The 22,840-nt window shown below is 40.8% G+C and overlaps 1 protein-coding gene across 2 annotated transcripts in view; it reads right to left on the bottom strand.

The window, feature by feature from the left end:
• Positions 1-22,840, bottom strand: part of CHST9 (carbohydrate sulfotransferase 9) — a 280,985-nt gene that overhangs the window by 142,138 nt on the left and 116,007 nt on the right. For both annotated transcript variants that reach the window (XM_086372893.1, XM_086372894.1), the window contains exon 3: positions 4,646-4,684. In XM_086372893.1, the coding sequence (XP_086229019.1) occupies positions 4,646-4,684 (39 nt within the window). The remainder of the gene's footprint in view (positions 1-4,645; positions 4,685-22,840) is intronic.

Raw genomic sequence — 22,840 nt, 5'->3', positions numbered from 1 at the left:
CTGCACAGTTGCACTCATCTCACACGCAGCAATGTAATGCTCAAAATTCTCCAGCCAGGTTTCAGCAGTATGTCAACTGTGAACTTCCAGATGTTCTAGCTCGATTTAGAAAAGGCAGAGGAACCAAAGTGGCAACATCCACTGGATCATGGAGAAAGCAAGAGAGTTCCAGAAAAACATCTACTTTTGCTTTGACTAGACCAAAGCCTTTAACTGTGTGGATCACAACAAACTGTGGGAAATTCTTCAAGAGATGGGAATACTAGACCACCTTACCTGTTCCTGAGAAATCTTTATGCAGGTCAAGAAGCAAGTTAGAACTGAATATGGAACAACAGACTGGTTCCAAATCAGAAAAGGATTATGTCAAGGCTGTATGGTAAAGAATCGAGCTGCCAATGTAGGAGACATGGGTTTGATTCCTGGGTTGAGAAGACACCCTGGAGAAGGAAGTGGCACCCTCTCAAGTATTCTTGCCTAGGAAATTTCATAGACAGAGAAGCCAGGTGACTACAGTCCACGAGGTCACAAAGAATCAGACACAACTCAGCAACCTAACAATACCACCATCTTAAATGAAAAGAATGCAAAGTCATTTTGAAACATTCATTATCATCCCTACTGATAACTCCATTCTCTGGTCCATTAGGACTATTCTTTACTTCATACTTAGCTGAATTTGAAAGTGTTCTCCTTTTTGGAAAAATTGGAATAGTATCTGTTTAACCGATGGTGTCTCTTGATAGTCTAGCTTAGTAAGCCTTGTAATATCTCTTTTTCTAAATAATAATTTATGAAGCATTTTTCTCTGCAAGAATTCTTCTTTGTGTTTTTGTTGTTTTCTTCTAAAAAACAAGAATTCCTAACCTCAAAAGGGGTTTTTTTTTCTCCTAAGAGAAAAGTAACTTCACACTCCATAGAGTTTTTATGTAGAAATCTATGGAATATAGCTGGTTATTTTTTTCTATTTTTTTGGTCAGGACAAATAGATAATTGTTGATGTTGGGAACTTGCCTCCTGGCATTTTTCTATTTACCATTTCACCTCCATATATTTTTAATATTCTTTACCAACCCAAACAGCCAAATTTAGCTTTGATGTTGCTGGCCACATTTTATGAATTTGACATGGGTTTCCAAATTCAATGTCAAGATGCATATGCTTTGAATTACCTTTTGAAAATGGCTAAGCTTACCATAGCTTTTGAAAAATGGTATCAGGTTATCCATACTCTCTTGTGACTCATTCCTAGCTTATCAAAAAGAGCATCATACTTGAAACTACAGCCAGGGCTGCAATCAGGACACAAACAACTTTCTCCCACAAGAAGCTAAATGGACTATAGAATAATTTTATTTCACTGTCTTTACTAAACAACTCAGTCTAAACTAACAAACTTTGGGACATGATTCATTCAGTTACATAATGAAATATGAGCCATTTAGGAATTTTTGTAGTGTTGATCCATACGCAGATTGTAGAGCTATTTTAATAAAGAACTGACAGTAAGTAGAATCAGACACAAAATTGAGAACCTTAGGAATGATCCAACCAACTTTTCAGGAATTTCTTATCAACATCTCTTGCATACAACAGAAATTAATACTGCATCATAAAGTAATTATATATACTCCAGTAATAAAATTTTTAAAAAACTACTATAAAAAAAAATCCCTTGCAAGTGATGGCCCAACTTCTGTAAAGTGTTACTCACATAAGTTTATTCTTCCCAGACCTGGAGAAGTTTCCTAGTTAGGAAGTTATTTCTTTTTTTGAGTAAAAACACACCTCTGTAACTTTCATCTTAGTGCAAGATTCTTTAAACAAAGAATTAACCAACCCTACTCACTCAGTAGGGCTTCCCTGGTGGCTTAGTGGTGAAGAATCCAGCTGTGCTGCAGGAGACCGCCTGCAATGCATGTGACACAGACTGGATCCCTGGGTCAGGAAGATCCCCTGGAGGAGGAAATGGCAACCCACTCCAGTATTCTCGCCTGGAGAATCCCATGGACGGAGGAGCCTGGTGGGCTACAGTCCATGGGGTCACAAAGAGTAGGACATGATTGAGTGACTTCACTTTCACTTTCTTTCTTTCTTGCCTTGGAAACCCCACCGACAGAGGAGCCTGGTGAGCTACAGTCCAAGGCGTTGAAGAGTCAGACAACTTAGCGACTAAACTACTACCATTACCAGTCACTCAAAAATTGAGGGTCCTGGAACTCCCTATTTTTCTCTACCATATTTATTCTTCTAAATTCTTTCTCCCGCAGCTGGGAGATGGACCCACTATAAGCAAAAGGGTGCTGGGTTGTGCTTAGCTGCTCAGTCATGTCCAACTCTTTGTGATCCCATGGACTATAGCCCACCAGGCTCCTCCGTCCATGGAATTCTCCAGACAAGAATACTGGAGTGGGTTGCCAAGCCTCCCCCCAGGGGATCTTCCCAACCCAGGGATTGAACCTAAGTCTCCCACATTGCAGGCAGATTCTTTACCATCTGAACCACCAGGGAAGCCCCAAGCAAAAGGGTGTACTGTCTAATTCAGCAGGCAGGACACAGAATCTGAGCAGAATGGAAGATAATGAATACAAAGAAACCCAGGCAGGAAGTAAGAAGCAGGAGTGCCTATGATGTTATTGGTATCTCAGGCACATGCTTTACAAAGATGCAGACATTCAGAGAAGAACCACAAACTGAACATGGTTATACTTATGGCCACATTGGCAATGGTTATGTCTCAGTTTTGAAAACTCAGACTGTCTTTACGAATGCAGATTTCCTGAGGGCAGGATTTGTGTTCTTTGAAACGATGAGGAGCCAAAATATTTTCCCCAATAATTTGAGCTCTGTGTGTCAGTTATCCTTGACTTCACTTCCTCACAGAAAGTTTCTTCCGCTTTCTCACAGAAATAGAACATACTGACAAGCTGCGGATCAGTTGAGGCAAGTTAGCTCCATTAAAGAAGGGAGTTTCCTCAGAACCCTGGTAATCAGTGTTTGCCTTAAAAAGACGGTCTAATTGTTGAAAAATATTTTACTAAGCAAGAAACCTAACACTTTGTTGAAATGATTGCACTTTGATTTGGAAAGAAAGCTTAGGAGGGTGGGACTCTGGGAAGAATAAGGAATGAAGAAATCTGAGTTCTTCTCTTGTCTCTGTTGCTAGTCCCTTATGTCACCTTGGTCACGCAGCATATTAGAATCCACAAGCATGGAGGGGACTTAAAGAGGCATCTGGTTTAACACTTTGCCCAGCTTAGCTTTCATCTCAACAATAAAGTTTCTTTACGCCCATACCTACAGGATCATAGCAATAGCGGTTCAGAAACAGTATAAACAATTTTCCCCCAAGGAGCAATAATGGAGGTGATCACATCTGTGAGGACGCCAGACACTTTCTTGACTTCACTTTTTTTTGTTTTTTTTGGCATTCATGATAAGGTTTTAAAAGAGCCACAGGGAGAAGGCAAACAATAACATTTAAAAGGGAAATCGTGTCTAAGATGAACCCTAACAATGGGAAGGAGAAAAGAGACAGGGGCTTAGGCTACTTTAACATTTTTGGTTTTGGATTAACACAAATTTTGGCTTTCTGTTGACTGCATTGTTTGCAAACATTAACACATCATTACCAGATCAGAAAAAAAAAAGGAAGTTGAAAGAAGACAGTATTTGGGAGTAACACGTTGGTGAAAACTTAGCAAGGAAGGTGGGAATTCCCTGGTGGTCCAGTGCTTAGGACTCCATGCTTCCACTGAAGCGTGCGAGGGTTCGATTTCTGGTCAAGGAACTAAGATCCTGCATGTGGCAAGATGTGGCCAGAAAAAATAATAATAATAATAAACAAAAATAAAAAAACACTCAGTTAAAAAAAATAAAATAATGGTTAAAAAATCTTAGGATGGGTGGTGGGCATGGGTACATATGCCAAATTAGAATTCTCTGTGAATACTGACAATTTTCGGGCACTGGGAACTGGAAAATTGCCCTTATGCAAATATTTACTTGGCAAATGAAACTTTATCTTACCATACATGACTTTAAGCCAAAAGCCTAGTGATGAAAATATGGAAATGTCAAAATGTATTTCTGTATCAGATAGCAAATATTGGCCCCTACTATGTGCAATGGCACTGTGCCAAAGCACCATTTACTTCTGCATATATCTTAGGATTTAGAAGTGGAGAAATCTTAAAATTCCTTCAAAATGTAAAGACTCTTCTTGCTTAATTGACACCACCCTGAAAAACATCAACTACATAAATGACTTCAAGAAAAATAATTAAGGTTCACAGATATTTAGGGAAATGAAACAGTTGTCAACAACTACAACCTTCACATTTTGAAGTTGGTGGTTGCAACACTTACTTTTTAAATAGGTAATCATGGAAAAATTGAGTAACATGCCATCTCATTTTCATCTGAATAGAAAGGTGGGATGAAAAGGACATGACTTATGTGAAAGTGAAAAAGCAAAATGTGTTCATTTATTTTCATTAATTCAAAGTCAATCAAGTCTAGATTTATAAACTACTGCATTTTTAAGGTGAGTTTTTGAATATTATAATGCAAATCGGTTGTGTTTTTTTTCAAGGTGGAAGTAAAAACATGACATAAAGCTGAGGCCAATTAGTCAGCATCTTACCTGAAGTCGCTCTTTGTTCTCTTCTCTTCTTTACTTTCCCTGCAATAAGAAGTGGCGGATCAGTTGCAATATGCAGCTGTGAGAAAATGATGTAACTAAGACAGAAGCCCAGTTTATAGCAATTTCCAGCACAGTCACTAGGTCAGCCATCTTCAACATTTTTCCCGAGATGACTGGGCACAGAGGAAAGGGCTGAACAATATTTTCAGATCAATTTACAAAAGTCAAAAATTAATGAATATGCATTAAATATGCTGCTGGGTTTAAAAAAATCTTGTTAGAGCCATTTACTCAACAGTAAAATTAAGAGTGCAAACCCCACCCATAGGACAAATCCCCATGTTCCATGTGCGGGTAAACACGTAACTAAGATAAGACCGTGCCCTCTTATGACCTACTTGGGAAGATAAAGGACAGAAAATACGACATGAAACAAGATGCGCCCTCAAAGGGCATGTGCGTGTGTGCGTGTGTGCTCAGTCATGTCTGACTCTCTGCAATGCTGTGGACTGTAGCCCACCAGGCTCCTCTATCCATGGTATAAATGTTTAAAATACTAGAGGGTGAAATGATTAGTTTTAAGAAATAAAGGGGTGCCCATGAAGTTATGGAGAATACTTAACTTAAAAATCAAATATGGAGTATTTGATTTGAACCTTGAAGACATATGTAATTTGGGGAATTTTAAATAAGGAAAGGATTAATTCTTGACCAAAGAAATAGTATAGATTCTGTGCATGCATACATGTATGCTATGTCACTTCAGTTGTGTTTGACTCTGTGACCTTATGGACTGTAGTCGGCTGGGTTCCTCTGTCCCTGGGATTCTCCAGGCAAGAATACTGGAATGGGTTGCCATGCCTTCCTCCAGGGGTCCTTCCCAACCCAGGCACTGAACATGAGTTTCTTACATCTCCTACACTGGCAAAGTGAAAGTGAAGTCGCTCAGTCGTGTCTGACTCTTTGTGACCCTATGGACTGTAGCCCACCAGGCTCCTCCGTCCATGGGATTTTTCCAGGCAAGAATACTAGAGTAGGTTGCCATTTCCTTCTCCAGGGGATCTTCCTGACCCAGGGATCAAAACAGGGTCTCCTGTACTGCAGGCGGACTCTTTTCTGTCTGAAATCCCATTGGCAGGCAGGTCCTTTACCACAGGTGCCACCTGGGAAGACCTATGGGTTTTGTAGGACAGGGCTGTCCTACAAAACCCATAGGTCACCTTTAGGACTTGCCTTAAGAACTCAAATGAACAGAGTTTTGCATAGGAGGAGGGCTATCTGAGAAGTTGGGCAAGAGGTTGAGTATGTCAGTGGGAGCAAAGAGGAGGGAAGTGATGGGTGCAGAGGAGACGGCAGGAAAGCAGAGCTCACAGGGCCCAGGGGTTTACAAACTGTAAGTGCAAGGGAAAAGGAAAGGTCAAAATGAATGGCTATCTAGGTGTCTCTGGGTGTGGTGATGCAATTCAGGGAAACGGTAAACATGATGGGGACATGGGAATGATGAGTTCAGTTTTAGGCTTAATGAGTTTGAAGTGCTATGGGGACTTGGAGCTTGGGAGGGTGATTGGAATTGAAATTACAGACGTAGAAAATGGCCATCTTAAGAAGGTGGCTGGAGCTGAAAGGGGAAATAGAAACATACAGGCAGACAGAACAGGGAAAGGTCCCAGACTGAAGACAGGGACCAAGAAAGCAAAAAACACGATTTGTGCTTTGTGATGGAGGATGAGGAGAAGACAGAGGAAGCAGAGGTCCACGAGACCAACCGAACAGAGTCAGGTACCACAAATAAAGTTTTAGGAAGTATGGAATGGGGCTACCAACAGCATCCGAAGCAGCTGAGTTCACGAGGTTGTTGCTAGACTGTGAGAGAGAAGTTTTAGCAGAGAGAGGGTGGGGAACATGAGAGGCCTTGAAGGTCTACAGAGTACTGGGTGATGAGGAAGATGAGGCCGAGGAGGAAATGACTTGTCCATGATACCTGCCAAACATGTGTGAGATGGGGCGATAGTTTGTGCAGGAGTTAGGTCAGGTTTCTGGGATACCTTAGCATGTTTATGAGCTTAGATCAGAAGGTTGGCACCAGGGCAATGGTGTGTGTAAACGCCCCTGTTGAGGTGAGAGCCTTGATTCTGTGATGGGTAAGTAAAGGCTACCCTTCTAGCCATCACTTTCTTGTTAGTTATTAACTTTTCACAGATGGAGCTGGTTACTGAGAGGTTATGGAAGCTGCATGTAAACTTTCCACAAGGCCTTTAAACTATAAGGTGGAAAACATATAAGCCTTCTCTTGTGTAGCTGCCCGAAGGGGAGAATTTATTTAACTGGCATACTGATTAATTTCATATTCTATTCATTTGAGTGATTTTCAGAGTACTTGTTTGATGTAATTTGTTTCAATGATTCAAATAGATAAATGGCATTAATAGCACATTTAAAGGTTTCATTCATTACCAAGTGTGATGGGATATCTCCTCATTCAAGATTTTTATTGGGCAAGCCACTATGTATGCTTGATTATAAATTTTTGTATACTAGGGGCCTCAAACATTTTCATGAATTTTTACAAAAATGTTATTCAAGTCCTGAATTATTAAAAAATAATTTAAAAAAGACATTAAAAACTATTCTCATTGGAGAGTCTTTAACTTGTATGAGTCATAAATCCTGAAAGCTCACAATGAATGTACTGAAGGTAAATAATGGGTTATGGTAGACAGTCTCGAAGGTGATCCCAATGATCTTCTTCCCTCCTCCAGGCATTTGTATCCTTGTGTTGTCTGCTCCCACACTGAATCAGATTGACTTGTATAACCAGTAGGATTTTGTAGAAATAATGTGATTTCCAAGGCTGGGCCTCAAAAAACATTATGGCTTCTGTTTTGTTCTCTCTCAGATTACTTCCTTGGAGAGAAACCAGATAATATGTTAAGAAGACACTCTTCCTAAGGAGAGACCCATGTGGCAAAAAACTGAGGTCTCCTGTCAATACTACTGAGACCTCCTGTCAATAGCCAATGAGGAACCGAGGACTCCAGAACAGCCAATGTGCAACTGAGGCCTCTAGCTAATAGCCAATGAAGAATTAAGGCCTCCGGAATGGCCAATGAGCAACTGAGGCTTTCAATTAGCAGCCACTGAGAAACTGAGGCCTGCTGCCAGCAGTCTTTATCGACTTGCCAGGCTAATGAGCAGCCCCTTATGCAGCCCAGCCCCAGTCAAACCTTCACATGGTTGCAGCTCAGGACACCTTGACTGTAACTTCATGGGAGACCCTGACCCAGAACCACCCAATCAGCCACTCCAGAGTTCCCCACAGAAACTGTGACATGAAAAATGTCTGCTGCTGTTCTCAACTGCTAAGTTTTGGGTAAATTGTCATACAGTAATACACAACTAATACTATGGGATAATTTTATTATGAAAGTTTGGGTTAATTTATCAATCAATAGAATATGCATGTGTGTGTGTTAGTCACTCCATTGTGTCTGACTCTTTGTGACCCCATGGACTGTAGTCCACCAGGCTTTCTCCGTGGAATTCTCCAGGCAAGAATATTGGAGTGGGTTGCCATTTCCTTTTCCAGGGGATCTTCCTGACCCAGGAATTGAACCTGGGTCTCCTGCATTGCAGGCAGACCCTTTACAAACTGAGCCATAGGGAATATACATTAAAGGATGTTAATTTTTGCAGATAGTTCAGTCTCCCTGCCTTTCTCATCTGTAAGGTAGAGATCAGAGCCTGCTTATCTGGAATGTTGTGAGGATGAACTAATTTCATATGCAGAGCCAGCAGGAAGTGGAGGTTACATACAAAATACTGGCATTCAAGGTTTCAGAAGGGAGGCTAGAAGGCATTGTTGATAACAATTTTTCACTGAGATGTCAAACAGTTCTCTGCCCTTATGACATATGAAAGGGCTCTGTAAACTGTGGCATTCTATATAAATGTTATGTATTAGTTTTATTATGATATTAGTTCTGGTATAGGAAACAGATTTCTGTTCTTAGTTACATATACACTAAACTTCAAGTTAGAAAAATAAACACTGGATAAATAAGACAATCTTATATTTATCAAGAGACACAGAGATTACACCACTTAACTGTAGATAAGCCTCTAGGTTTCTTTTTAAGTCTCTTTATCTTGCTCTGTATGGGTGACTGTATCTCTCAGTGTTCACCATCACTGGGAAGAGATGATGCCGAGACCTATGTCTTTAGCTCCAAAGTCCAGCTAGGTGTTAGGTCCACTGGAAATATCTATATCTGCATTTTCTACTTCACAAAAGTCCTTAAGTCAAATCATTATATTCCCCTCCAAAACTGCTTATCTTTAGTGCTATCCTGCTCAGGCAATTGGACATAAAACCTAAGACTCATCAGCTCCTGCCATTCACTCACCCTCAGACCGTTCTGTTCTCTCTACAGGGCCTATCAGAGCTGACCTCTCCTTTCTCACTGCCACTGACCTGGTTCATAAACTTGATAATTCTTCCTGGGGTTATTTTCTATAGGCTCCCAACTGATTTCATCAGTTTTATGGATGGTTTTTCCATTCTTGTGGTTTGATCCCTGTTAAAATACACATTCCCTCATATGAAACTGATGACCCTGGAAGACTTGGTCATGACCTACCTTCTGCTACAACCCCTGAAACACCGTACAGAATACTGACCAATTATACCAGGAACTGGACCTCCCCCTCCAACTCCCTGTGCATGATGTTTATACTTCCTGGAATATCCTATAATGTCCTTCCTGCCCATCAAAACTCTATTCATCCTTCAGAGCTTAGCTCAGATGCAGGCCCTTCTGTGATGTCTCTGGCTTTGTGTCACTCCCCCCAACTTCCCATTCCCTGCAGAATTAATCGCCCTTCTTTCTATGCTCCTTTAGCGTTTGGCTTCCCTCATAGCTCAGTTGGTAAACAAACAGCCTGCAATGCAGGAGACCCTGCATTGGTTCGATCCCTGGTTGGGAAGATCCCCTGGAGAAGGGAAAGGCTACCCACTCCAGTAACTGGGCCTGGAAAATCCCATGGACTGTATGGTCCACGGGGTTGCAAAGAGTTGGACACGACTGAGCAACTTTCACTTTCACTTTTGCCTTTTATTTGTTCCTTTGCTACAGCACTAACTCCAGTGTTTGGTTTATAATCAGTTGCGTGTTTATTTCCCAACTTTACTGTGTTTTCCTTTAGGATAAGAGGTGTATCCTGTGCCTCTCTCTGTCTCCTCATGCCTCACAGTGCCTGGAGCACAGATGCTTGGGATTGAGTGGACATAGAGTTGTGTAATATCCCAACCCTCCTTAAATGCTAAAGAACACAAAATCAATTTTAGTGTTGCTAACATTGAGTGCAAGTACAACCAAGAACAGAGCTTTTACCGGGTATCTACATTACAACTGACAACCTAGGAAACTATTACATTAGAAAAGTGGGTGATAAATTAAGAGAGGCTTTCAGAATAATGAACATGCATTTTGCCCTAGTTGTGCTTTATTGTACCAGAGACTCTACTTGAAGAACAAAACATTAAAGTATGGTGCGCACCTTACTTCTCTCTAAAGCTGGATATAGGACTTCACCTGTGAGGAACCAAAATGGACAGTAATCTCATAAAAATGGAATTTGAAGGGTCTAACTTTTTTCTGAGAAAATGTATTTAGTTGAATATTAAAATGGCACATCTCATGATGATTTATTTATATAAATGGAGTCGATATTTTTAAAAGCTGTTTTAGACTTGGGGTTGATATGGTTTTAGGGAGTAACATTAAGTATATACCCACTTGTAGCACATTTCAGTACTTCATTACGTAAGTAGTTCCTTAATTGAAGTAATGGTTTCTGGTCTTTTCAAACAACAGGCACATAAATGCCTAGCCAGTAACGACTCACCAATAACAAGCAGGGCATTTGTATCACAACTCAGAATCTTATGTCACTTCTAATGAAAAGAAAATGTTGTGCATGCATACATAGGTATTTATATGTATGCATATATACAAATAGTGGGTATACATGTATATATATGTACACATGTGCACATACATATGAAATGTATGTCAATATGTACACATACATAGAAGGCATTACATATATGTACCTGTGACACATCCTGTAATTTTACAACCAGACATAGTCTAATCTCCAAAATATGCTCTTTCTTCTACCTGCTTCCATGGGTGTGTAATAAAGTCTGTCATAGAATCTTATCAAGCTTCCCTTACTGCACACCAATTTCTCAGGCGCCAATTCTGAGTGTGTGTTCACTCGCAGGCATTTTATCTGCCCTGCTCTGAGAGGTATTATTAATCACATCCTGTTGCTAGGATACCTGAGAATGTTCATTTATGTCCGATGTTTCTTTGGCAAAATGCACCATGAAGGAGGCATAGAATCATGACAAGGAAAATTACTGTGCACATGCTACTCATTAAAAAAAAAAAAGCAGAAAGGGCAGGGAGAGTAGCATAGCTACCAGATAATATAATGTGAACTCTTATGAATTCTTTTTTAATACCATTTTGTTTCACTTAGCTTTTAATGGAAAAATGCTGGCAATATTTCTAGATAATGACAATCCGTAGTACTTCTTTACTTCTTAGGAAAAGTGGAAGGAGGTAGGGTTTTAATTTTGTTTACTTTAGAGAAGGGGCTTTAAGATTACTCGCTTTGGATGTCTCCATGAGAGATGGGGTTACTAGGTCACAGTGCTAGTTGATTTGCAGAGATAACCTAAACCCCAGGTTACCACTATTGGCATGTTTAGCTATCTTAATGAAAGACTTATGAGAAAAGTAATCTACAGAATATGCATTTGGGTAATGGGAGAAAAAATACCTTTATCAATAGCTCTAAAAAAATTACTGTTGTTTTGGATATTAGTATTCCAAAAATTCTAGCTTATCTTTGGAACATGAATATATAAAATTCACCTAAATGCAAGATTTTCTTAGTCAATCTCTTCCCAGAGGAAATGGCATGATATAGTGAAATAAATGCCGACTTTGGTGTTAGATGGATTGACTTCTTGTCTTAACCACTGGTACCTATGGCTATGTTAACCCTGGGAACAAATCATAGAGGATTTCCCCAAAACTTGTTTTTTTCTGTTTCCTCCTCCTTTTTCCAGTACGGTGTGTGTGTGTGTACAAGATGTGTGTATACACACACATACACACACACACTGTACTGGAAAAAGGAGGAGATATATGTATATATATATATATATATATATATATACACACACTATCTGTTTATTGATACACTATCTATCTATTTCTACCTACCTACCTCTTATATTTCAACTGAAAGCAGAAACAATTTTGAGTTTTACTTCCATTATTTTTCTAAGTGGTATTAACAGAGTTCTATTATTGTAATCATGCTAATAACTGTAGCTAATGTTTATTAAACAATATCTATGTGCTCACTGCTGTTATCAGCACATTATATATGTTAATTTATTTTATCTTCACAGTATTATGAGGCTTGTATTATGTATTATGAATATTTTATTATGTTTATGAATACATAATTATGTATTATGAATTTTAAACCTATTTTCAGGTAAGAACACATGGTAGAAATTTCTTAAATAACTTTGCCAAATCACTGACTTACTAGTGGCAAATAAATAATGAGAGGACAAAAAATAGTTGGGGTGAAAAGGTAGGGAGGAGTAAGGAGTGCGATATCAATCCGTAAGCTGTACATAATCAGTCTCTAGGTTTGAAAGTTAGCTTGAATAAATTATTTTTAAAAATATTTGTATAGACTTAAAAAACTAGCTGCCTATTATTTATCAAATTATTTGCTTGAATGAATAAACTGCTTATTTTAACTGCTAAGTGCCTGATTATAGTATTTCAGGAGCAGAATGTCAGAAAGATCTTCAGATTTTGAACTTTTTTTTAGTAGATTAGTATTTATTTAGTTGTTGTTGTTGTTCCATCGGTAAGTTGTGTCTGACTCCTTGCGACCCAATGGACTGCAGCACGCCAGCCTTCCTTGTCCCTCATCATCTCCCAGAGTCTGCTCAAACTCATGCCCACTGAGTCAGTGATGCCATCCAACCATCTCATCCTCTGTCATCCCCTTCTCCTCATGCCTGCAATTTTTCCCAGCATCAGGGTCTTTTCCAATTTATTTAGTACCTACTATGAATTTGGCACTCTAATAACACTTATAAATCTTCACAATAAGCTGAAAGCTGTTTTAGGCTTGGTATTATATGACGTCATGGGAAAATATTAAATATAGAATATATATCCATTTATATATTACATTTCAGTGCTGAAGTATAGAACTACTTCCAAGATTGGAGTGATTGCTTCTCATCTTTTAAAACCACAGGTTCATATATGGCAATCCAATGACATCTCATGAATAATGAGCAGGGCATTTGTATCACAACTCAGTATTTCATGTCACTTCTACTGAAAAGAAAATTTTGTGCACACATATAGTTGTATGAATCTCCCGACTCAAGGATCGAATCCGGGTCTCCCATGTTGCAGGCAGATTCTTTACTGTCTGAGCCACCAGAGAAGCCCATGTATGTTTTCAGTTCAGCCACTCAGTCATGTCCGACTCTTTGTGACCCCATGGATTGCACCACGCCAGGATTCCCTGTCCGTCACCAACTCCTGGAGCTTACTCAAACTCATGTCCATTGAGTCGATGATGCCATCCAACCATCTCATCTTCTGTCGTCCTCTTCTCCTCTCCTCTTCAATTTTTCCCAGCATCAGGGTTTTTTCCAATGAGTCAGTTCTTCTCATCAGGTGGCCAAAGTACTGGAGCTTCAGCTTCAGCATCAGGCCGTCCAATGAATATTCAGGACTGATTTCCTTTAGAACTGACTGGTTTTATCTCTTTGCAGTCCAAGGGACTATCAGGAGTCTTCTCCAACACCACAGTTCAAAAGCATCAATTCTTTGGTGCTCAGCTTTCTTTATAGTCCAACTCTCACAACCATATAAGACTACTGGAAAAATCATAGCTTTGACTAGACCGACATTTGTTGGCAAAGTAATGTCTCTGCTTTTTAATATGGTGTCTAGGTTGGTCATAACTTTCCTTCCAAGGAGTAGGCGTCTTTTAATTTCATGGCTGTAGTCACCATCTGCAGTGATTTTGGAGCCCCCCAAAATAAATTCTCTCACTGTTTCCATTTTTTCCCCATCTATTTGCCATGATGTGATGAGACCAGATGCCGTGATCTTAGTTTTCTGAATGTTGAGTTTTAAGCCAACTTCTTCGCTCTCCTCTTTAACTTTCATCAAAAGGCTCTTCAGTTCTTCTTTGCTTTCTGCCTTAAGGGTGGTGTCATCTGTATATCTGCATTACTGATATTTCTCCCAGCAATCTTGATTCCAGCTTGTACTTCATCCAGCCCAGCATTTCTCATGATGTACTCTGCATATAAGTTAAATAAGCAGGGTGACAATATATAGCCTCGACGTACTCCTTTCCCTATTTGGAACCAGTCTGTTGTTCCATGTCCAGTTTTAACTGTTGCTTCTTGACCTGAATACAGATTTCTCACTTATAAAAATAGTAGGTATACACATATATATGTGTGTGTGTATGCATATATATATTGGGGGCTTCCCTGGTGACTCAGATGGTAAAGAATCTGCCTGCAATGTGGGAGACCTGGGTTCGATCCCTGAGTTGGGAAGATCCCCTGGAGAAGGGAACGGCCTCCCACTCCAGTATTCTGGCCTGGAGAATCCATGGACACAGGAGACTGGCAGGCTACAGTCCATGAGGTTGCAAAGAGTCAGACCCAACTGAGTAACTTTCACTTCATGCATATACATACATATAATGCATTACACATATGTGACATGATGGAGAACGAAATGGCAGCTCATTCCAGTATTCTTGCATGGAGAAGTCCATGGACAGAGGAGCCTGGAGGGCTACATACAGTCCATGAGATTGCAAAGAGTCAGCCATGACTGAGTGAGCAACACACACACACAAACACATGTGACATACACCCTGTAACTTTACAGTCAGACACAGACGGATTCCCAAAGCACACTTTTTCTTCTAGCTTCTTCCATTATGTGTAACAAAGTCTGTCATGGAATCTCATCAAGCTTCCCTCACTGCGTACCAATTTCTCAGTCGCCCATTCACGGAGTAGATTAAAATGACTTCCATTTTCCAGTGAAGAAAGAGTCTCAGAATATGTTTTGAAACAGGCTCAAGATCCCAATTAGTGACTAGCAGGATTAGACTATGAACCCAGAGATTTGCACTTTTTTCTGAGCAATATAAGTAATTTGGGGCGGGTCCGTAGAATGGTGAAGGGCTCTTCTGCTTAATCAATGTGCATTATTTACCCTCTTTAAATTGTATTTATCTGGAAATGGGGTTAATACTAGTTCCTACTTAGGGTAATTGTGAGGATTAAACAAAATTTTAATAATAATATAATTTAATTTATATTTAAATTAAATATAATTTAATAACAATCCCAAATGTTTTGAGTGTATAATGCAATCACATTTATAAGGGTCTCACTTCACTGCCTGGGGAATAGCAATGTAACATGTCGCCAGGTGCTTCTCTTTATGAATGTTCCATGTCAGGTGTTCCCTGGTAACATCCAATATTTCTAAATATTCTCAAGGTCAGTGGCTTTGTTTACAGAAATATTATAAAGTTCAGCCTTGGAGTCGCACAGAGTTGGGCACGACTGGAGTGACTTAGCCTCTAGCCTCAGCCTTGGAGAGTTTCTTGATATTTTTACCATCACTTCTGTCTCTCTTGCTTTCCCTTAGAATTTCTAAGTGAGAAATAGCTTTTTACTTTGGTGAATTCCTTTTCTCTCCTCCTCATGTTGTAACTCTTTCCAAATACAAACTGGTTTGATGAAACACACAATTACATGGCAAGACTCTCCCCAACTGCAAGCTCAGATGACATGGTATTAGAGCCCAGGGTGTGTGGTCCAAATCCCTGCCCATATCTGGTACTGACCAGCAGCTATGGAACTGTCAGCAGTCTAATGTGACCTAAATAGAAAGGGAGAGCTTTTCTAGAAACCAGAGGACCTCAATGCCAGAGATAAACAGATGATACCTCTCTAACGGCAGAAAGCAAAGAAGAACTGAAGAGCCTCTTGATGAGGGTGAAGAGAAGAATGAAAAAGAACTTGAAACTAAACATTCAAAAAACTAAGATCATGGCGTCTGATCCCATCACTTTCTGGCAAACACACGGGGAAAAAGTGGAGACAGTGACATATTTTATCTTCTTGGGCTCCAAAATCACTGTGGATGGTGACTACAGGCATGGAATTAAAAGACACTTGCTCCTTGGAAGAAAAGCTATGACAAACCTAGACAGCATATTAAAAGCAGAGATATCACTTTGCTGACAGAGGTCCATCTAGTCAAAGCTATAGTTTTTCCACTACTCATGTATGGATGTGAGAGTTGGACCACACAAAAGGCTGAGCACTGAAGAACTGATGCTTTCAAATTGTGGTGTTGGAGAAGACTCTTGAGAATCCCTTGGACTCAAGGGACGCAAGGAGGTCAAACCAGTCGATCCTAAAGGAAATCAACCTTGAGTATTCACTGGAAGAACTGATGCTGAAGCTCCAATACTTTGGCCACCTGATGTGAAGAGCTGACTCACTGGAAAAGACCCTGATGCTGGGAAAGACTGAGGGCAAGAGAAGAAGGTGACAACAGAGGATGAGACAGACTCAATGAACACGAGTCTGAGCAAACTCCGGGAGATGGTAAAGGACAGGGAAGCCTGGCGTGCTGCAGTTCATGGGGTTGCTAAGAGCTGGACATGATATAGTGGCCGAACAACACTGCCAGAACTTACTCCTTAAAACAAATAGTAAGATCTTGAACAAGCAACTTGACTTTTCCAAGATTCAAAGGTCTCTTTAGTTAGGTAGGTAAATAGTACTATTTTAAGTACTATACTATAGGGCAGGAACAGAGGCGCCACTGTAAAGACCAGAAAGTCGAAAAACAACAAAGACCTGTTGTATTGCACAGGGAACTCTGCTCAATGTTATGTAACAACCTAAATGGGAAGAGAAGTTGAAGAAGAGTAGATACATATATATGTATAATGGAATCATTCTGCTGCACACCTGAAATGAACACAACACTGGTAATCAACTATGTGTGCACGCATTTGAAAAGTGAAAGTATCAGTCGCTCAGTTGTGTCCAACTCTTTGTTACCCCATGGGCTGTAGCCCTCCAGGCTCCTCTGTCCATGGAATTCTCCAAGGCAGGAATACCGGAGTAGGTTGCCATTTACTTCTGCAGGGGATCTTTCGGACCCAGGGATAGAACCCAGGTCTTTTACCATCTGAGCCACCAGGGAAGCCCTGTGCATGCATTTACTCCAATATAAAATAAAAAGTTTAAAAATGACTGTTAAACACTGCATGGTTTCTGTTTGGTTAGTTGTATATAAAGGCAGAGGAGTTTATTATTGACATCTGGATTTATGCTGATGCTGAAAGGGTATTGGCCTCAGTAAACACTGTGATGAGCCTCTGTGCCGCTGTGGACCCTCTGCCGTCCTCCAAGTTTAGATAAACTCCTCTTGCTCTTATGTCCATTTCTATGCGCTGAGTTGATGTGTCGCTAGGATGCTTAGGTAGAGAGAGCCATTATGAGCACACTGCCTGCTGTGAGCTCCAGACAGTGTGGACTGAGCCACAGAAACTGGCCCTTCAGAAACATATCAATACCAATAGATCTGGGCCTCCGAGGTTGGCCGTCTGCCTTGGCAGGGCTGACACTCCATCTGTGCTCCCTAGCTCCGGGGTCTGCCATCCGTCATCGTGTGGAGAAAGCCTGAGAAGAACTGAATACTCAAAGATTTTTCCTGGGCTGACCCCTCTGCAGAGAAATAGGAAAAGCTGTAGGAGAAACAACAGTTTTATGTTCTCTTGGAAATTTTCAAGTACAGAATATCTTCCCACTTATCCACTTAACAAGCACGTGATTAATGTGACAAGCAATAGTTCCTTTCAGATTCCCAACACTGGCCTGGGTGAATTAAATCTTAGAGTAAACCTTCTGATATTCAGCACCTCATTTTTGAAGCAGTTTTTTATTGGCACAGAAGTTTTTTTGGTAGACTTTTAGATGCTGAAGTCAGATTAGGAAAATAAAAATAAAAACCAAACCCAGTGATAGCCAGGTCTTAAACATCTCTGAAAAACGGGAATGCTAGTTTTACTAATATACGCTTCAGTTAGTGACCAAAGCAGAGATGTGTGCATTTGCACTTTCCTTTGTACAATAGTATGTTTCTTGTGCATTAGATGTGAATAACTATTCTTAAATGACAGAATATTCTAGATGTCCTTGGAATCTTCATTATATAAAAGAAACAGGAGTGAATTATTTTGCAAAGTAAAGCATATATTCATAATATACTTATTGGGCTTCCCTGGTGGCTCAGCTAGTAAAGAATCTGCCTGCAATGCAGGAGACCTGGGTTCGATCCCTGGGTTGGGAAGATTCCCTGGAGAAGGGAGCAGCTACCCACTCCAGTATTCTGGCCCTGGAGAATTCCATGGACTATATAGTCCATGGGGTCGCAAAGAGACACAACCGAGCAACTTTCACTTCACTCACTTCATACTTATTCACTCCTGTGCTAGAATAACAATGACCTTGCTTTAGGAAGTGGAGTCGATTTTCTTCCTACTGAACTGTCCAGGCCTTCATAAATTGCTTAAAGAGTAGATTACACTGGAACTGCCAGCTTTTTGGCTTGGGACTTGAAAATCAGGTAGCTCCCACTTTCCGAGTCTGATATTTGCTCTGAGAAAAGCCCTTGAGACCACCATGCTGTGAGGAAGCTCAAGCTAGCCACACCTACAGGCCCGGTGGAAAGCAAACTGCCTGAACCAAAAATGACCAACAGCTACTGTTCCAGCCATGCCAGCCTAGGTGCCAAACATGTGTGGTGATGACGCCATCCTGGAAGTGGATTTTCCAACTCCAGTCACCTGAGTGAACACCACATGGAGTAGACAGATTGCCCAGGAATTTTACAAATTCCTAACCTACAAAACTGCAAGCAAAATGAATGTGTGTTACACCACTAAGTTTTGGCATACTTTGTTACACACTGAAAGATAATAAAAACAGCTCCTTTTCTATTCTGATAGCAGGAATTATTGAGGTACTGATCAATATGAGCTGCCCAGGTGGCTCAGTGGGTCAAGAATCCACCTGCCATGCAGGAGATGCAGGGGACACGGGTTCGATCCCTGGGTCAGGAAGATCCCATGGAGGAGGGCATAGCAACTCCCTCCAGTATTCTTGTCTGGAGACTCCCATGAACAGAGGATCCTAGTGGGCTATGGTCCTTAGGGTCACAGAGAGTGGGACATGACTGAAGCGACTAAGCACACACACACACCTATCAACACATATTGATTTTTTTCCCATAAAGCAAGGCTCACCTAGATTCCTTCTTTCCTAAGACGGCTTGTTCAACTATACCTATAGATATGTTCCATTATTTTAGCATTTAAACTTATTGCTTTTCACAAAAAAACCCTGTTATTAGTAACAGTGTGGTTAATTTATGTAGAATCTATGTAGATTAATATGTACTTCGGTTTTATAAAAAGTATTACAATATCACCCTTTGTCCAGATTATCAATCAAAAGTAAAGTGGCGACTCGCCCATTACGTAGCGTCTTTTCAGAACTTGTAAACCATCAAATGAGGCACCCATTTGAAACAACAACATTTAAATATTCATCCAGGCTTCATAAACTTTCTCGTTTATGGCTGGAATTATACAGAAACCCTTTGAACCGAACCACTGAAAACATTCAACAGCCATTTCTGCTAAATAATTTAAAATTATCTTTCTTACCCTAGGTAGATTTACTTTTAAAGGATAAACTGGTAGAATCTATATTGAATTAAGAGCTTTAATATTATTTAGGGTTCATTTTCTGTATGAAGGCAACAAGGGGAAACATTTCACTGAGAAAGGTAATGATACGAGGCCAGTCAGACCCAACGCTTGTGAAGTCGGAGTTGGTTCACTTTAAACACAATTTATTTGGCTCACGGACACAGTCCTGCCCAGCTTTTCATCTGAAGGAAACGAGCATATTTCACTACTCTCTCATCCTCTTAATCATCTCCTCATTAGCCTGTGAAGAAAGCTTTTCGAGGCCAGAGGTGAGCTTCATTTTACTCTTTGAGATGTCAGCACCATTTTCATTCCCTCTAGCCCCGAGTTTTTTCTTTTTTAATCTTTAAAAAAATCCTCATCATACTCATCTTTCCTTCACACTGACCTGCATCAAAGGTTTGGGCCTCAGACATTCAGGGAAGCTCTTATTTCATGGACAGAAGGAAGACAAGGAAGAAAGTGTGCTTAGATGAGTGGCTATGGATTTACTGTTTTCAGGCTTTGCAGCATACTTCGTGATCTGGCAGAACTATCCTCTGTAGAGCTGGTTGACTACTCAAAAGTTTACAAGAAAAGTTGTTAATGATCTAGTCCATTTTATGTGTAGGGGAAGAGGCTCGCCAATACCTGGGTCCCTCGGAGAAAGCAATGAGAGAGAAATGCTGTTGAGCCCCTGTGGTGTGATGAGTGGGGAGTTCAGCACTTTATGTTTGCAGCACACTGTAAAGAGTGAGCAGAGAGGGGGATGGACCTAGAGGCTGTCATACAGAGTGAAGTAAGTCAGAAAGAGAAAACGAAATATCGTATATTGATGCATATATGTGGAATCTAGAAAAACGGTACAGAGGATCATAGGATCAAAGCAGAAATACAGACACAGATGTAGAGAACAAATGTATGGATACGAAGGGAAAGGGTGGGTGTGGGAGGAATTGGGAGATTGGGATTGACATATATACACTATTGGTACCATGTACAGAATAGATAACTAATGACAACCTACTGTATAGCACAGGGAACTCCACTCAGTGCTCTGTGGTGATGTAAATGGGAAGGAAATCCAAAGAGGAGGGGATACGTGTAAACGTTAACAGCTGATTCACTTTGCTGTGAGCAGAAACTAATACAACAGGGTACAGCAATTAGGTTTGTGATGTGCGCTCAGTTGCTCAGTCGTGTTCTACTCTTTGTGACCCCACGGACTGCAGCCCACTAGGCTCCTCTATGGGATTTTCCAGGCAAGAATACTGGAGTGGGTTGCCATTTCCTACTCCAGGGGATCTTCTTGACCCAAGGATCAAACTTGGGTCTCTTGCGTCTCCTGGATTGGCAGGCGGATTCTTTATCACTCACTAAGCCACCTGGAAGCCCACAAAGCAACTGTACTTCAATAGAAATTAATTTAAAAAAAAAGGTAAACAAGAAATTCACCGTCAAGGGAAGGGCTGTGGAAAGCAGAGACTGTCAACTGGTACAATGGATGCAGCCTCCTGCAGGGGCTGGAGTGGGCCTTTACCTAATAACAGAGACAGAGCGGAAGACACTCCAGGAGGGAAGGGAAATAAATATCATCTGAACACCTAAGGCAATAAGCTATTTTCTGGCAAAATCTTTCATTGATGTTCAGTGTGAGATGCTGATTTCAGAAAAAGCAAACCAGGGACTGAGAACGTGGAAAGGGAAGCTCCCTTTGATGCAGTTTACCCAGATAGATGGGGCTTCCCATGTGGCACTAGTGGTAAAGAATCCGTCTACCAATGCAGGAGAAGCAAGAGACCTGGGTTCGATCCCTGGGTCAGGAAGATTCCCTGGAGGAGGGCACGCCAACCCACTTCAGTATTCTTGCCTGGAGAATTCCATGGACAGAGGAGCCTGGCAGGCTACAGTCCATAGGGTCACACAGAGTAGGGCACAAGTGAAGCGACTTAGCACGCAGGCACCCAGAAAGACAGGAAGAGCAGCATCCCCGGAGGAGGGCACAGGCCAACACAGGAAAGGAGTGGGAGCACTGAGAGGAGTCTTCTCACCAGCTTCAGCCACTGCAAGCTTAGATTTGCACAAGACTCAGAGTCTGGCACTTCTGGGGAGGGGAGTGACTTCTAGCTTGTTTACTACGGCAGGCACAGCTGAGTGCCTGCCCTCCAGTCATGCCCCTCTTGTTCCATGCTGGTACTCGGCGCTCCAATCACATGGATGACACGGATGAAACATGACTGACATAAAGTAATCATCGTGGTCCCATTCCCCTTGCTTTAGGTGGTCATTTGACATTTCTGGCCAATGATATGTCAGATGAATTCTTTTCAAGAATTTCATGGCAAGGTTTCCCATGCCAATAACAAATGACAGGTAGGGGAAAATATCACATTTTCTTTCAGTGGCTGTTGTTGCATCTGGGAATGATGCTTGGGACAGGAGGATAACACCACCCACTGCAAGGATGACTGAAGGGAACAGATCCCAGGAAGGTGTCTCAAAGGCTCTGAACTCATGTACCACCGAACCACCCCAGCCCGAGATTTCTTTTTTTTATTTTTTTATTTTATTTTTTTAATTTTTATTTTATTTTTAAACTTTAAATAATTGTATTAGCTTTGCCAAATCAAAATGAATCCGCCACAGGTATACATGTGTTCCCCATCCTGAACCCTCCTCCCTCCTCCCTCCCCATACCATCCCTCTGGGTCATCCCAGTGCACTAGCCCCAAGCATCCAGTATCGTGCATCGAACCTGGACTGGCATCTCGTTTCATACATGATATTTTACATGTTTCAATGCCATTCTCCCAAATCTTCCCACCCTCTCCCTCTCCCATAGAGTCCATAAGACTGTTCTATACATCAGTGTCTCTTTTGCTGTCTCGTACACAGGGTTATTGTTACCATCTTTCTAAATCCCATATATATGCATTATTATACTGTATTGGTGTTTTTCCTTCTGGCTTACTTCACTCTGTATAATAGGCTCCAGTTTCATCCACCTCATTAGAACTGATTCAAATGTTTTCTTTTTAATGGCTGAGTAATACTCCATTGTGTATATGTACCACTGCTTTCTTATCCATTCATCTGCTGATGGACATCTAGGTTGCTTCCATGGGTTATCTAACCTTTTTGTGTTTAAGTGACATTTTTTAGGTACTTGCAGCTGAAAGCATCCTATATTGTATACAGGTCAAGCACAGAATAATGGTATCCAATGCTAAATAAACTAGGGAGGCAAAATAATTATTTAGC

This window comes from Bos grunniens, chromosome 24 (genome assembly GCF_055505025.1).
Source record: "Bos grunniens cultivar Pamir isolate PY7600 chromosome 24, Bosgru_T2T1.0, whole genome shotgun sequence".
NCBI lineage: Eukaryota > Metazoa > Chordata > Mammalia > Artiodactyla > Bovidae > Bos > Bos grunniens.
Note: the sequence above shows the minus strand (reverse complement) of the source record. Positions and strands in the feature narration are given on the sequence as shown.